Genomic DNA, 16,069 nt, shown 5'->3' with positions numbered 1-16,069 from the left:
TTTCCCCAATCTGATAGACACTTCTTGACTCTAATTTTTATGGTCTGTGGCTAAGTCTTCTTTTTCTCCGCTCCCCCAGTACTAGCATGGAGCCTTCTAAGAGCAGATGTGCAATTACTGTTTGGGGAATAAATGAGCCTGTGAGCATGAGGTATATTTATTATCATTTAATTCTACATTCTCAAATTAGTCAAGGACATACTGTAATTTAAAACTTTATAAAACACAGAGTAAAAGGGATTGGGAAGCCCAAATTGATGCTATTACTTTTTTCTCTAGTGATTCCATCTATTTTACTGCTTTATTTCTTTACGTTTTCAAGGAAATGCATATTCTAATGCCATGCTATCTTGTACCACAGTACTAAATAAGATGGAAGCTTTCTAAATGTGTTTTACAAAACAGCAAAACTCTTATTTTTAAACCTGGTAAATAACAAGAATGACCAATATAATTAACTTAGATTACAATGCTAGATAAACTTTTATTTAGAAGTAACAGCACTGAAAAACAGGAACAAGTGAAAATACCTACAAATCTCTAAATTGCCCACACAGACTAAGAACACTAAGGTATCATGCAATGTGTTTCCTCCATCACCCAGCTCTCCACTACTTGGAACATGACTGCTCTTTCTCTTCAATAACCTCAACTTCACCAGGTGTGGGAGGAGCTGCTGGATATGAGCCTGAATCATTCACTGCCATAGCATTGGTATCAGCCCTTAGTGGAATTGGGGCTTGGGCTCTTTCTTTCTCATCTTGCAAAGCCTCTTCATACCAGGATGTGAAGGCGCTGGGGATGGTTTGATTAATCTTGGCGAAAAACTGCAGGACTTTCATCTTGCTGGTTTCAGCATAGGCTCTTGGGCCCCACAGGAACTCGTAGCATGGAGGATCACTGCTGGGCACCTGGCGGTACTCCAGGTACTTAAGCTTCACGAAATCTTGGGTGATGAGCTTCTTTGGCTCCCCAAATATGAAGTGCCTCTTTCCAGCATATATCTTCATCTTATTCAGGAATTCCCAGATCTTCTGCTCAGTAGCGCAGTTGCCTTTCATGAAGATCACGCCCAGGATAGTCATCAGGAGACCGGTCTTGGGAAATCCCCTGCCACGGTGGACCCTCCCATTGTTGGGGAGATCCATTTTGTTGACAAGATTATATAAATGCTTCATACCATCAACTTCCTTTAAGTCAACACCAAATACCACCTCTATGTTGAAAGATGCTCTACTGAGGATCTCAGAGAAGCTATTTTTGTACTTCTTATGGATAATCTTGAGCATATCTGCTTTCTTAATAGGCTTTTTCATTTTGTACATCTGCATCAGGAACTGCACCAATATATTGCTCATCTCAGTTAGAGGGTCTCTTTGAGACTTCGCTTTGGAAGGTGAGGTCTTGGAGGAACTTTGCTTGTTCTCCGTTTTGCAATTGACTCCTTTAGATAATTTTGTGTGAGATGCAGACTTAGTGATGGTGGATGGGGCTTTGTGAGTACACCTGCGAATGCTACATGACCTTCTAGCAGGCTTGCTCTGTGAAACAGCTTGAAGAGGAGCAGAGGGCGAGGAGGGCAATGCTTTTTCCTTGGCACCCCTCAGACCCTGGGTCTCACCTTGGGCCTGGTGGTGTTTCTCACGGGTGTGGAGCTTATTTTTTTGACATCGAGGCATGATGACTGTCAAGTACAGAAGGTAAAAGTGCAGGTTGGGCAACAGTTCATCTGGGCCTGAAAGAAGAGAGGATGAGAGGGTATGAGCACTTTCATCAGGGATATACTACCTTGACTTAAAGAAGGCCACTTCTGCAGCTGTCCTTGAGGGCAGTGCTCTAGGAACTTACAGGGCTCCTGTTCTGATCAATCTGTCCTCTGAGAACTGTGTGGGGATCATTAAAATGAGCCTCAGGCTGCAGCTGGGCAGTCCTCCCTGAGACTGTCCAGGCAGACCTTAGCCTGAGAGCTCTTAGAGACCTTCCACTGCTGGTCACAGAGGTGGGTCTTTGTAGGGTCACTTTTGTTACGAGAGCAGGCATGGTCTCAGCAGTCCACACTCAGATCCTCACCTTAAGACTTCAGACCAGGCAGCTGGGCAGGGGTGGCTCAGGTTGACAGATAGTCTGGTGGTCTCTAAGCTCTCACTTAGGGTCCTCATTAGATACCTTTTAGCTCCCCCTCAGGTCTCTCATGGTTAAGAATTGTGGTGGGGGTCTGTAAATCCCCCTCATTTCTGGGACTAGTGATCCCCTCTTTGCTCACTCAGGGGTTTCACCTAGTGCTACTTGGGCTGACTGCAGCAGTAGTCAGCACTAGTCTTGTGAAGTCCCTGCTGCTATGGAGTGTGAGGGTCCCCTCAGTTTCCATTCAAGATCACCACATCAACTTTTGGCAGGGCCTGGGCCCCCTGGTAAATAACAAGAATGACCAATATAATTAACTTAGATTACAATGCTAGATAAACTTTTATTTAGAAGTAACAGCACCGAAAAACAGGAACAAATGAAAATACCACCCCCTGGCAATGGGCAAGGAGACACCTGATTGGTGGTGTTGCTCTTATATCAGTCAGGGGCAAAGCAGATGTACAGTCCTTAGTTCATCCTAGCTTGATGCCTGTGTCGGTGGCCAGAGCTGTTTCATGCCTGAGGTACATAAAATGAAAACAAGAAAAAGAAAAAAAAATAGCTACAAATCTCCAAATTGCCCACACAGACTAGGAAAACTAAGGTATCATGCAATGTGTTTCCTCCATCACCCAGATCTCCATGCTCTTCTAAATATGTACTTTATACTCAGATCCTTATCTTCTTGGTGCACCTTAAAGGGAAATATAGGGGCACCTCTGCCCCCTGTCCTTGCCAGGGGGCACTCATTGCTGACAGCTCCATGGGACTCACTGCCCTGGACTCATTGAGGTCCTCAGTACCCATTCAGGGTCTTCAACTTTACTCTAATTAAGGCCTGGGACACTGTCTCTGCAGATCTGATGTCCATACACTCAGAAAGGCTCTCACCCACACAATACCATCAAATAAAAAAGGGTCACATACACCTGACTTCCATGCCTGGTCTCCTTAGTGCTGCAAGGGGGCACTCTCTGTGGTCTGCTATTTTTTTTGGGGGGGGGTGTGGGTGGTACCACCAGTGTTCATTCAGGAACCTCCCTTGCGTCTCCTCTCTCTGCAGAATAAAGGCTTCTCAATGAGTCTAACACTCTTACCCGCCCAGAACTTTCTCGACAGAAATGATAGGGGTGGCTCAGACTGACAGATAGTCTGGTGGTCTCTAAGCTCTCACTTAGGGTCCTCATTAGATACCTATCAGAGCCGGAGACTCCTCTCTCTACTGAACCGAGTACATCAGCCTCCAAACAAAGGTCTCACTTCCTTGAGTTCCTAGGGGGAAAGTCGGAGCCTGCCAAATGACTAAGCCTGCCTGGAGACTCCCAAAACTGAGAGGAGGGGTGCTGCTTTGTGTTGCTATCTTTCATGGGAAGGCATCCCATCATTAGCACCTAAGGCCCTCTCGTTGACTCTAGTTAGGGCCTGGGTTTCCTTGATCTGAGGAATCAGAACTACTCTCTTAGTCCAAGGCGTTCTTCCCTGAGACTGTCCAGGCAGACCTTAGCCAGAGAGCTCTTAGAGACCTTCCACTGCTGATTACAGAGGTGGGACTTTGTAGGGTCACTTTTGTTATGGGAGCCGGCGTGGTCTCAGCAGTCCACACTCAGATCCTCACCTTAGACTTCAGACCAGTGCAGGAGTCCAACCTCAACGGAAAAAAAATGACAGCCAGTCTAAGATACTTGATGCCCAAGAGGAAGTCTGGGCGAGTCACATCCGGCTATGGCTGCCCAGGGTCTCTAACAGCTGACGGCAGGGGCCGGACTCTGTGGGACCCGGTGGTCCGCAGGTTTTTATTCAGGGTCTGCACCTTGGTTTCTATCAGAGCCTGAGAACCTCTACTAACTGGAGGCTGCCAGTCCCCAAACAAAGCCCTCACGTTCCTGAGAAGGCAGTGAGGTAGACAGGGCACACTGCTTGTGATATCTGCCCTCACAAGCCTGACAACAGGAGCGGGGTTCTATGAGCATCTCTCTGCAGAACTGGGACCCCATCCTGTTAGACAAAGCCCTTCCCTCCCTGAGATCACCAGGCAGAAATGAGGAGGCTTCTCAGCCTTTTAACTCCCTCCTGGGGTTTCTCACGGTTAAGAATTGTGGTGGGAGTTTGTAAAGCTCTCTCACGTATGGGACAAGTGATCCCCTCTTTCCTCACTCAGGGACTTTACTGTGCTCCTAGAAAGTTGTGAGATTCCACCCTCCCTGACCCGAGGTTACTGTACTCAGGTCAAGTTCCATTCCTTGTGGAGACCTCCCACATGGAAGGAAGAGTGAACCACATTAGGCCAGGGATGTTTGGGTCCTGAGAGGGTGACTGCAAGGCTGAGTCTCTATGGAACAGCACTGTTCTGGAGTCAGCGGTCCCCACATCCCTCATTCAGTGTCCTCAACTTGATATCTGTCCAATCTAGGATCCACCCTCTCCTAAACTGAAGCCACTCTCCTTAGGCCAAGACCTTCACCTCACTGAGAATTATGAGTACAAGAAGGGGTGCACAAACAGAATGCTTTGCCTGGGCATTCTAGGTCTGAGAACAGGTTTGGGCAGGTTTCTGAATGACCCCCTACATTTGGGGGTGATTGTCTCTCCAGTCCTCATTCACAGGGATCCTCATTTTGTCTCCTGTCTCCTAGATGAACAGATTCCTGGGAAATGCCACATTCCTGCAAATTCTTGAGCAGTGTCCCTACTGCAAACCTTGCAGGTTCATGTGGCAGACTTGTGAGATAGGGAAACTGTAACATAAGGCAGGGGACACACCATAGGGATGGGCTGTTAGAGAAAAATGACACTGGTTTCTCCAACAGTCAGAGTTAGCCTTCTGACTTCTGTTACAATTGATTTAGCTCCTAACAGACAGGAGTTGTCAGGAGGGCTCTGGGAATCCCTGGTTTTGAAGTTATCTGACTCCGCAGATGGAAATAGTTACATTGTCACTGAATATGTTTCTCCTCTTTATTCGTAACTTTCACTTTCCTGTGGTGTTCTTAGTTGCTTTTGCTCTGTATTCCAATCCAATACTTTGGGCACAGAGTCCTTACTTTTATTCCCTGAGGTACATTTTGGAATATTAAGGAACACTAAGTCTGCTTTAGGTAGACAGTAGAATGAACAGTTTGGGTTCTAGAGGAATTCAGGGCAGGAGCCTTCTCCCAGCCCTGTCACTTATTAGTCCTGTGAACTTGAGCATATTACCAAACTCCAAAACACAAAAATCGCAATAACCAAAAATGCTGCTTAGCAAGGATAATTTTGTAATACATCCTCATCAGACGATATAATATATAATCTGTGGGAGAATCTGTGGCTGCCCACTTTGATGAAGTTCCTCACTTCCAGGAGACTTCTGGGAGAAAAGGAGTATTGACTAATCATGCCACCATGACTAGGTGATATGTTCTCAAGTCTGACAACACATACAGGGCTCTATGTGGCCCCCTTCTTTCTGGGAGAGATACACCCACTCTTACTCCATGTCATCATATTGAATCCTGCTAGAAATGGGGTACCCTTCCTTTACTGAATGGGGCCTCCCCCATTAGTCCAAGGATGTTAAGTCCCTAAGACCACCCCCTTTTAAGAAATGAGGGTTAACCTTCACCTGGAAGCTCCGCCTCTGACCTTCCAGGTCCAACTACAGATAGGAACATTCTAAAGACATACCTGCTATGGAGCAGTTGGTTGCCTAATTCCACATACAGGATTTTTGCCATGACACTGTCATGCCTGGGATTTCATTCTCTGCTGATGATCCAGTCTGTACACCATCGTTCTCATCTCTTTGAAACCCTGCAGGCAAAATACAAGGAGGACTTGAGCCTGCCCGCTTTTGCCCGTGCCTCCCAGTGATAACAGTGGAGGAGGGATTAATTGCAGCCCTGTCAATTGTGGGTTATTTTGTATTCATTCAAGTTGTTTACTTTGACTCTGCCCCCTTCCTGGGATTCCACTCTCTGCTGAACTGAGCCTGCAGAAAAACACTTTCCAGTGGCCTGATTTGAAAGTCAGTTTTAGCCACAAGCAACCTGACAGGGCCGAAGACTGAACCTCACAGGGCTGACCACTGGGGTGGGACTCTATGGGATCTGACTGCTCTGGCTGGGCCCTGCCATAATCCTCATTAAGGTTTATCACTGCCATTTCTATGAGAACCTGATACTCCTTCCTCTAATGACCTGAGAACTCTGCTCTTAGACCAAGGCTCTTATCCCCCTAAGCCAGAATATGGGGGGGTGGGTATGTTCAGCCTGACAGTTGTTTCTGAGGCTCTCTGTGTTTGAGAGCACATGGGACCGGTGTCCCTGTGATCTCCTATATTCTGGGGTGTTGGTCTCCCCTGTCCCCCCTCCCCCTACTGGGGCCCTCATCTTGGTTCCTATCTCTTGGATTACAGGCTTCCTGGTAAATTCCACATCTCTGCAAATTCTGAAGCAGTTTCCACTTTACACACCTTGCAGAGAATAGGTCCCTGTCCAGGAGTAAACTGTAGCACAAGGCAGGAGTCCCTGAGCAGGTGGTGGGCTTGTCTGGGGGGAAAAATGCATTGAACTATTCTTTCTCTTCATCAGCCAGATGAAGATTTTCACGTAACTTCTGTTCTGACAGGTTTACTTTCTACAGGGAAGGGACTGTCCAGGATAATTTTGAAAGCCCCTGACCTATTGAGGTTATCTAACATTTCAAATGTAGACAATCATACTGCCACAGAACACTGTCTCTTTCATTTATTTATCCCTACCTCTTAACTATAATGGTATTCTTATTGTTCTGGCTATGTTTTCCAATCCAGTAGTTTGGGAACAGGGCCATTCCTTTTATCACTTCAAACAGATTTTGAAGTAATGAGAAGAAAATTGAAATAAGAGGCACAGGGTGTGTCTCAGGGTGGGAGAAGAACAGTGTGGGCTTACTGTAATTTAGACTTGGAGTCAATTTCCAGCTTTGTCCTTTATGAGCCCGGTGAATTACCCTATGAGCCTCAAGCTTTACACTGTACAGTGAGTCTGACAAGCACTACCTTATAGAACTGGTGGGATATATGTAACAGATAGAAAGCAACTGTCACTGTGCCTGTCGTATTCACATTAGGGAAAGGCAATTATTACTGTGATTATCTGTGACCTCAGATATTATCATCCATCTAGCTGGAGTATTTTTTTACATATAAGAGATGTCAGGAAATATGCAGTGTTCTAGAAAAAAACACACACATAATAAGACAAAGTTCTGCTTAGCAATGAAAAGTAATATGCTATCTCCACCCATCTTATTTCCCTTTACACTTGTCCCTTATGAAGTGAAGAATATATCACTCTCTTTTGTAATTAGAGCTTCTCCACAACCTATAATTGCATGGGCAGGGGCTTCTTTGCCGAAACATCCCCAGTGTGAACATGAAGACTTTCAAAGAGCGGATACTCAATTAATAAATGTGTAAAATAAAAGGCATGAAACAAGAGGTCTGATCCACTAGGATTTATTTTCTTAAACATTATGGAAAAACCTAAGCAACTCCAGGTATATGTTTTTAAAATTTTAAAAGAAAGACTAAATGTAGTAAGGCAAACAAGAAGTGACTAGTTTTATATATGTCCCACAACTTTTTTATCTATTTGTCTACAGATGAACAATTCCATGTCTTGGCTGTAACAGGTAATGTTGGGTGCAGAGTAGGTAATATAATCAATAACGAACTAAGGACTTACTGTTCAGATGGGTACTAAACTTAGAGGCAAACACTTTTAACTTTATAAATGTCTAATCACTATGCTGCACATATGCCACTAATATAATATTGTTGTCAAGTGTAATTTATGACAAATTAAAACAGAAGTGGCCAATTTTTACTTTATCTATCCTCCTATATATCTATCTACTGCTCCCACGTATTTTAGTTTACAGTTCGTTCACATCTTAAAATATATTTCTATCCAAAAGCAATACTATCCTGTTCTGGATCACACAATATTTTGAAGGATTTCCAATTTCTATTTTTAAAACAAAACTCTTACTCCTAACTAGATAGACAGTAATAAATGTGCAATCCGTGTCATTCATAAACTTCTAGTCTTATGTTTTAGATCTAAATAAACATACTGTCTAAAACAGGGGTACGAAACTTCCAGCCTGTGGTTCACATACGCTCTCAAAATGATTTGACCTGGTCCTGCCAAGGCATTAGCGGTGAGTTAGTTAAATGTTTGACCAAAACCAGCAGGCTATTTTTAAAGTTGATAATTTTGTATGACTCACGAATAATGTTCTAAATACCCAAGCTGCACATGGCAGAAAAAAGGTTCCCCACACCTTGTCTAAAAGAACACCACTTGAAAATGCAAAAACCCCCAAAACAAACAAAGATAAGCCAACAAGATATTTTGCATATTAGGAAACTGCTTAACAGGCCTTTCATCCAAAAACTGAAGACTCCACCTCGAGTTCACTCAGAGTGTGGGCAGCAGTTGGATATATTATCAAGCTCAAACCTTAGGAGCCTTAAGCTTTACACTGGAGCCACCACTGGCCTTGGGAGGAGTGGCATCCCTGGTTGCAGCTTGGGCTCTGGCTTGCTTTCTCTCTTCCTCATCTTGCAAAGCCTCTTCATAATGGGGTGAGTAGTCAGTGGGCAGGGTATCATTGAGATCGGCTAAAAACTCGAGGACTTTCATCTTGCTGGTCTCAGCGTGAGCTCTTGGACCCCACAGGAACTCATAGCGTGGAGGATCACTGTTGGGCACTGGCTGGTACACCAGGTATTTTTCCTGCACCAAATCTTGGGTGATAAGCTTCCTGGGCTCCCCAAATATTAAGTGACTCTTTCCATCATAGACCCTCATCATATTCAGGAATTTCCAGATCTCCTCCTCAGTGGCGCTGTTGCCATTCAAGGAGATGACACCCAGGACAGGCATCAGAATCCCTTTGGTAGGAAATCTGAAGCCGCTGCTCAGACTCTCATCTTCACTGTCGACAAGGGTGTAGGAATTACCATTGGGCTTCACTTCTTTCACTTGCAGGCCGAAGAACCGATCCATGCGCTCAGAGGCTCTCCTGAGGATCTCAGGGAAGTCCTTCCTGAACCACTTGTGGATGATCTTCAGCATGTCTTCCTTTTTAATGAGATCATTCTTTTTATATTGATACAGCAGGTACTCTACTAACATAATTGCCTTTTGATTTATAAGATCTTGGCCAGCATTCTTAGTGGAAGTTGAGGCCCCGGAGGAACTTTTACTTTTCCTAACATGGCCTTTGGCTTTTACAGCAGATATTTCACATGAGGCAGCTGCAGCGCCACTGGTGGTGGCTGGGGCACCCTGAGGTGCCTGGAGAGGGCCAGCACCAGTTGCAGTTGAGGCCTGGGGGGATTTTTTACTTTTCTGAACCTGGCCTTTGGCTTTTATAGCAGATCTTTCACCTGAAGCTCCTGCAGCAGCACTGCTGGCGGCTGGGGCACCCTGAGGTGCCTGGAGAGTGCCAGCACCAGTGGAGCTTGAGGGAGCGTCCCCCAAAACGGAAGACGAGGAGCAAGCAGCCTCTCCTTCCTCTCCTGCAGGGGCTTGAGCACTCTTATCACCTTGTTTCTCAGCTCTGTTTTGGCGGCGTTTCTCCTGAGCACGGAGCTTGCTCTTATGACCACGAGGCATGATGGCTGTTGTTCAGGACAGCAGACAGGTGATTTGGGCACCTAGTGGGTGGGGAATAAGGTAACTTGAGCACCTTTAACAGGAAGATTTCACCTTGCATTTCCTGAAGGGTGCCTCTTCAGGCTTCATTGAGGGCACTACTCTAGGATCCCACAAGTCTCCTGTTTTCCTGGTCTGGCCCTTAAAAATCCCACTGAGAAACCAGATAAATTTTAGAGTCAAATCCACACTATGTACTATCAGCCCTGCCTTGAATTTACTCTTGTGACAGTAGGTGATTTCAGTGTAGCCCCCCTTGTTCTGGCATGTGGCATCATCCCTCTTTATCCTCAGTATTACTGCACCAATAATGGGAAGGGCCTAGACAACCTACCCTCTGCTGCTCTAATGCTGCCACCAAAATGCTCCCTGGGCCCCAGGAGAAAGAACTGGAGAGAAACTTTAGTTCATCTTCCCATCAGGGGATACCTAGTGCTGAGAATTTGTTGGGGTCCTTTATGTCATGAGTTCATTTGGATCCCCAGTTGTCAGTCAAGCCACATAGGACCCAATTCTGAGGTCTCAAATGGACTCATGCTGAGGTCATGATTTCTCCCTCTGCTGGCCTGGTACCACTCCCCTCATCCCCTCAGACCAAGGCACTAATTTCACTGTTAACCCTGAGTGAGGGCAGATGGGCACTCCTGCCTGACATCTATCCTTGAGGTGCACCAGCGCTGAAAATAGACAGGATTCTTGTTTTGATTGTTTTGTTAATCCTCACTGGAGGATAGTTATCACATATTTTTTTGTATGTATGTATGTATGTATGTATGTATTTATTTATTTATTTTTCCACTGGTTAATATGTTTATTACCTTACACATCTTTCTCATCTTTTCCCCTACTTACTAGTAGACCAGAAAAAAACAAACAGCCAACTTCTTTCCGTCTTTAATTCCGTTGTCCAAGTTTTTTGTTTGTTTGAGAGAGTGGAAGAAAAGGAGAGAGAGAGAGAGAGAGAGAGAGAGAGAGAGAGGGGGAGAGAAAGAGAGAGAGAGAGAGAGAGAGAGAGAGAGAGAGACGCATTGACATGAGTGCAACACATCAATTGGTTGTTCCCTCATGAACCAAACCGGGCAAGAGATCCACCTTCCACCCAGAAACCTGCCCCATGACCGATGACCGGCTCCAGGACCCTTTGGTGCAGGCCGACCATCTAACCAGGAGGCACCCTGGCTAAGGCAGGGAGGATTCCTTGTGGCCCCGCTAGCATAGGTGGCACATCCCCACAGTCCTCAATGGTCTGTTGCTGAAACCTGGCATAACACGAAATCCTCCCTCCACTGACCTGCGGTTGCCCCTTTGACCGGATCTGTCACCTCCCCGAGATGGCCTGGGAGGAAGTGAGTGCAACTCAACATGGCGACGAGCCCTAGCCTCCCAGGGGTGACTCCCACAGCCTCCCTCAGTGTAACAGCCCTGAACCCTGGTAGAGACGGGGCCCTCTTTGTGCCCTCCTCCATTACCCCAAGGCCCTGGCCTCTCTGAGACACCACCTGAGGAGTAAGGGTCACGGCGGCCTGCCCGCTCTGCTCCCGGCAGCCTTGGCTGAGTTTGGCGGGGTGGCCGCTCGAGAGGAGGCTGGGTCGCTCTTTATCTATTACCTTGGCGGGACGGTCCCTAGAGCTGAGTACAGGGGCTGCTGCCCTGCGCGGCCCTTTCACCGAGAGAGGGCTGCTCTGAAGCACCCGGCCTCCATCTTGAATCCCTTTGGGGCCCAGGGGTCCTCCGTCAGTAGGGTCGGGCCTACTCCCTCGCAAGGCCTTCCCCCAACACTTTCCAGGACGCAGTCTCAGGGCTGTGCTGGGGCCTGTCGGGGCTCACAGCAGGGGAGGGGTGGGGGGCCTGCCTTTGTTTTGGGGTGTGTGGCTTCCGCGGTTCCCACCTTGACACCAGGCCAGTCCTTCGAAGCCGTCCTCAGCCAACCTCTAGGCAGGAGTAATGGCTGGAAGGTCCTCAACGCCCAAGTAGAAGTTGGTGGGTCCTTTCCCGCGGGGCTGTCCAGGGCGCGCCTGATGCCGGATGCCTGAAGGATTTGGGTCCGTGGGCCCCAGGTCCTCACTCAGGATCCCCACTTTTATGTCTGCAGATCTTGGATGCCTCCCTCTACTGACACAAGTGGGTCTGGCGCCCACAAAGTCTGCCCTCCCCTGAGACCCAGTGAGGCAGGCAGTGAGGACGCCCTTCCTCTGAAGCGGGGGGGCCTAGGTCTCCCAGGCGGGAAGGGGGCGGTGCTGTGGGAGCCTCCCTTTGAGAGAGACATGCTCTCGCTTAGAACTGCGTGTTCTCGCGGGAGCCTCCCCTTGAGAGAGACATGCTCTCGCTTAGCACTGCGTGTTCTCGCGGGAGCCTCCCTTTGAGAGAGACATGCTCTCGCTTAGCACTGCATGTTCTCGCGTGAGGCTGTTGTGTGATGTACAAGCTTCCTGTCTCTGAACACCTGGCCTTGGGTCCCTCCCCGAGAATACACGGCTGGAATGCGTGGATTCCTGCTCTTCTGTGTTTTCCAGGGCTAAGCTCTGTGCTGGACTCTCTGGCCCCTTCAAGTTTGGGGGTGCCCTCACACCACTCAGGACCTTCACATAGTTGCGTTCTTCTTAAAGTCACATTCCCTCCCTCTGCAAAATGGAAAACGTCCCTGTTAGTCAGAGGCCCTGACGTCCCTGAGGCCTCCCAGCCTCTAATCAGCCTGACATGCCCGCCAGGGGCTCTGCTGGGAGGACAGCAGAGATTTTGTGAGACCTCCTCTACGCTGTGGGGCTACCCTTAGTCCACACCAGGGCCCTCACTTTGAGAGATGGCCCGTCCGGTCACTCCGCCCTCCGCTTTCTGACACTGCTCCTCTTACACCACAATGCCTCTGGCCGAGAATTCCCGGTTGGAGTCAGCGTTTACCACGTGATCATGGCCCTTCCGGGCCTCCAGGAAGAGCCAACAGGGACGCGTCTCCAGGACCTTACTGTCCTGGCTGAGTCCTGCTGCTGCCCCTCACTGGCAGCCTTCACCATGTCTGTCAGCGCCTCGGACTCCTACTGCACGGAGCTCACCCTCCTGGGTTTTTGCTTGGCCCCTATATTGTGGCGTGATTGGTTCCTCAGCCCTCGTTCACGGGAGTCCTCGTCTTGGCTTCTGTCTCTTGGTTATAGGCTTCCTGGGAATTGTCACCTCCCTGCAAACCCTTGAGCAATTTCCCTGTTGCAAATCTTGCAGAAAATGGATCCCGTTTTGTGACTGATGTAAGACTAGGCAACGGTTGTCAGGGGAAAGAAAGCTGATACATTCTTTCTCTTCAGCAGCCAGACTTAGGGAACTTGCAAAGGATTCACTTTCTATGTAGGGGGATAGAGCCAGATGTTTGTGAGTCCTGACTGGGCTTCTGAGGGCATCTGGTTTCACACAGGTCAATGATCATATTGTCGCTCGCTATGATCTCATCGCTTTTACTCAAGTCTTACTCATTTCTGATTTTCATTTTTCTGGTTATGTCACTCAATCAACTCTTTTGGTCCCAGGGTCCTTCTTTTGATCACTTGAGATACATTTTGGAGCAGTAGACAAAAGTGGCTTAGCTGACTCGTGGTCAGCTGCAAGGAGCGCGCCCCTGTGAGCTTTGGACAAATCCAGACCAGGGGTTCTGGTCCCAGCTCTGTCACTTACTAGCTGTGTGAACTCAGGTACATTAGCGAACTCTGTGAGCCTCCGGTTCTGCATTTATGAAGGGGCTTTGCTAAGCCCTGTCTTGTAGGGCTGGTGGATTGGGGTGGAATGCATTGAGATTTTTCTCAATGTCTGATATGTTTCTGATTAGGATGATTTCAACCCTTCAATATACCACTCACCTTAAAGCCTTTTTAAAAAAATATCCATGAGATATTAGAGAATATGTGTCCATCTAGGACATGGAACTCCAAATCTAGCCAATATCTATTTACAAAGAAACTCTAACTAAATCCCCCTCCAACCCATTAAATCATTACATCTCTCTTAGAGCTTGCCAAATTACAACAACAACAATAACCAAAGATGTTGAATGTCATTTTAATAGAATGGGTTCTGACTCCCTAACCCACACAAAGAGCAACAGCCCAATGGTTGCCAAGTTTCCAGTCATGGATTATTGTGTTCTTTTCCTCAGAAACGCCCTGAAGATGATGGGCATCAAACACCCACTCTGTGCACTTTGCTCACCTGCACTGGGACAGGAGCACGGGATGCATCCCAACGCTGTCCCAGGTGGAGATCCTCTCGGGGTTACTCATCATTCCAAAGTAACTGTAACAGTGATCTTCCATTCCAGGTGCAAGTCTCTCAGCTCTGAGACCCACAGTCTGAGGGTGTGGTCCGTGCCCACCATGCTGTGACCTTAAGATTCTCTCCCACTGCCCAACTTTCACTTTCCCCAAGTCTCTAACTGCCTCCCTCGCCTCACAGATTCTACACTAGACTCCTCATCTGGAGCCTCCCGCCCCACTTCTGACCCCTTAATTTCACTGGTCTGTGTACATTAGGAGTATCTCACCACCTACATTATAAGAAAGCTGCTCTTAGACTCTAAAATTCTATGGGCAGCGCAGGTAGGGTCTAGTTTTCTTAGCATCCCCAGTACTAGCCAAGAGCATTCCAAGAGCAGATGCTAAGTTAATATTTGGACATAGAAAGATCCAGTGTACAGGAAGCCAAACTTATTAGGATTTCATTTCTCCTACATTCTTGAAGAAGCTAAGCCAATCCAGGTACATACACTGCAATTTTACAAAGATACTAAAACCAACAATTGGCTATATTTTCCATTGTTTTTCACATCTCATGATCACACAGACTTTACTCTGGGGTAATTTCCTTTTACACAAAAATCCATATTCCAATATCATGCTATCTATCTTGTTCCAAATGACAAGAAATGACCCAAGGATTTTCAATTTGTTCCATAACAGCAAAATTCCCAATTTTTCTACCCAATAAACTCCAATAAATGTGTGATCCATGTCACTCATGCACTTAGGTTCTGGAGCAAAATAAAAGTCTACGTGAATGGAACAATCTTTAAGATAGAAAAAGGAAAATGTTAAATCTCCAATTTCCCCATGTTGTACAGGCACACAAACATGTTACTAATATGCACTGTGTTCTCAGGAGCCCCACCTTGGCTCCTCAAGGTTGGCTGCTTTCTTTAAGCAGAAAGTGAAGACTCTGCCTCAGACCTCACTAGGATGAGAGGAGTTTCAGGACATGCCCTGGACTGCAAATTGGCCAGAGCAGCAATAGGGGAGCCCTGCTGTAGCTCTGCCTCAGGCCCTCTCTTTCTTACCCTGAAAAACCTCCTGATGATGAAATGGGAAGGCCCTGTCCATGGTATCATAGACCTTAGCCCAGTGGTTCTCAACCTTCTGGCCCTTTAAATACAGTTCCTCATGTTGTGACCCAACCATAAAATTATTTTCGTTGCGACTTCATAACTGTAATGTTGCTACTGATATGAATCATAATGTAAATATCTGATATGCAGTATGGTCTTAGGCGACCCCTCTGAAAGGGTTGTTCGACCATCAAAGGGGTCGAGACCCACAGGTTGAGAACCGCTGCCTTAGCCAAACCCCCTCACATCATATGTACTCATAGGAAAGCACCCTCTATCTATGTACAAAGATCATACTCATTCTTTCTTATAGCTACATAATACAGTGTGGATATCCCATGTTTTTCAATCAATATATTGATTAGCATTTATGTATCTTCCTATCGCTGTGGGTGTGTCTTCAGGGTAAGCCTTAAAATGTGGAATTACTAGGTCACAGGTAAATGCATATTTAGTTTTGGTATATATTGTCAAATTCTGTATGGTAACGTTTTGAGAATTTTTACATCCCTGTTCTAAATAATATTGCCACTAAATAATATTCTCAAGTAATATAATAAGAAACAAATAATTTTGAGATACCTTTACCTGGTCTAAATAAAGAAGTTATGCTTGCTTCCTAAATAACTTTTGGAAGTTTTGTTTCATTTTCCATACTCTGGAATGACTTGTGTGATGAAATTTGTACATTTTGCAAGAGTATAGAGAGTAATGTAACCCGTGCTCCAGTTACTCATTTCCAAGCTTCAGCTAACACATGGCCAATCTTGTGTCATGTATATACAACCTCAGCCTCCAGAGTATTTTCTTTAGAGTTTATTTTATTCTTATTTTTAAAAATGTTTTTATTGGTTTTATTTATTTATATTATTCTTTATCATTGAAAATATTACTGTAC

The 16,069-nt window shown here is 46.4% G+C and overlaps 2 protein-coding genes across 2 annotated transcripts; both read right to left on the bottom strand.

Annotated features, from left to right (window-relative positions):
• Positions 1 to 611: 611 nt before the first annotated feature.
• LOC106724460 (melanoma-associated antigen B3) lies at positions 612 to 1,679 on the bottom strand. Its single transcript, XM_014531973.1, has one exon. The coding sequence runs from the start codon at positions 1,677 to 1,679 to the stop codon at positions 612 to 614; it is 1,068 nt and encodes a 355-aa protein (XP_014387459.1).
• Positions 1,680 to 8,606: 6,927 nt separating this feature from the next.
• LOC102259288 (melanoma-associated antigen B2) lies at positions 8,607 to 9,773 on the bottom strand. Its single transcript, XM_014531972.1, has 2 exons — positions 9,594 to 9,773; positions 8,607 to 9,452 (listed from the first exon to the last, which is right to left on the bottom strand). The coding sequence occupies exons 1-2, from the start codon at positions 9,771 to 9,773 to the stop codon at positions 8,607 to 8,609; spliced, it is 1,026 nt and encodes a 341-aa protein (XP_014387458.1).
• Positions 9,774 to 16,069: the final 6,296 nt, after the last annotated feature.

This window comes from Myotis brandtii, unplaced genomic scaffold, assembly GCF_000412655.1.
Source record: "Myotis brandtii unplaced genomic scaffold, ASM41265v1 scaffold834, whole genome shotgun sequence".
NCBI classification, from domain to species: Eukaryota; Metazoa; Chordata; class Mammalia; order Chiroptera; family Vespertilionidae; genus Myotis; species Myotis brandtii.
The sequence above is the reverse complement of the archived record's forward strand: the minus strand, read 5'-3'. Positions and strand labels throughout refer to the sequence as shown.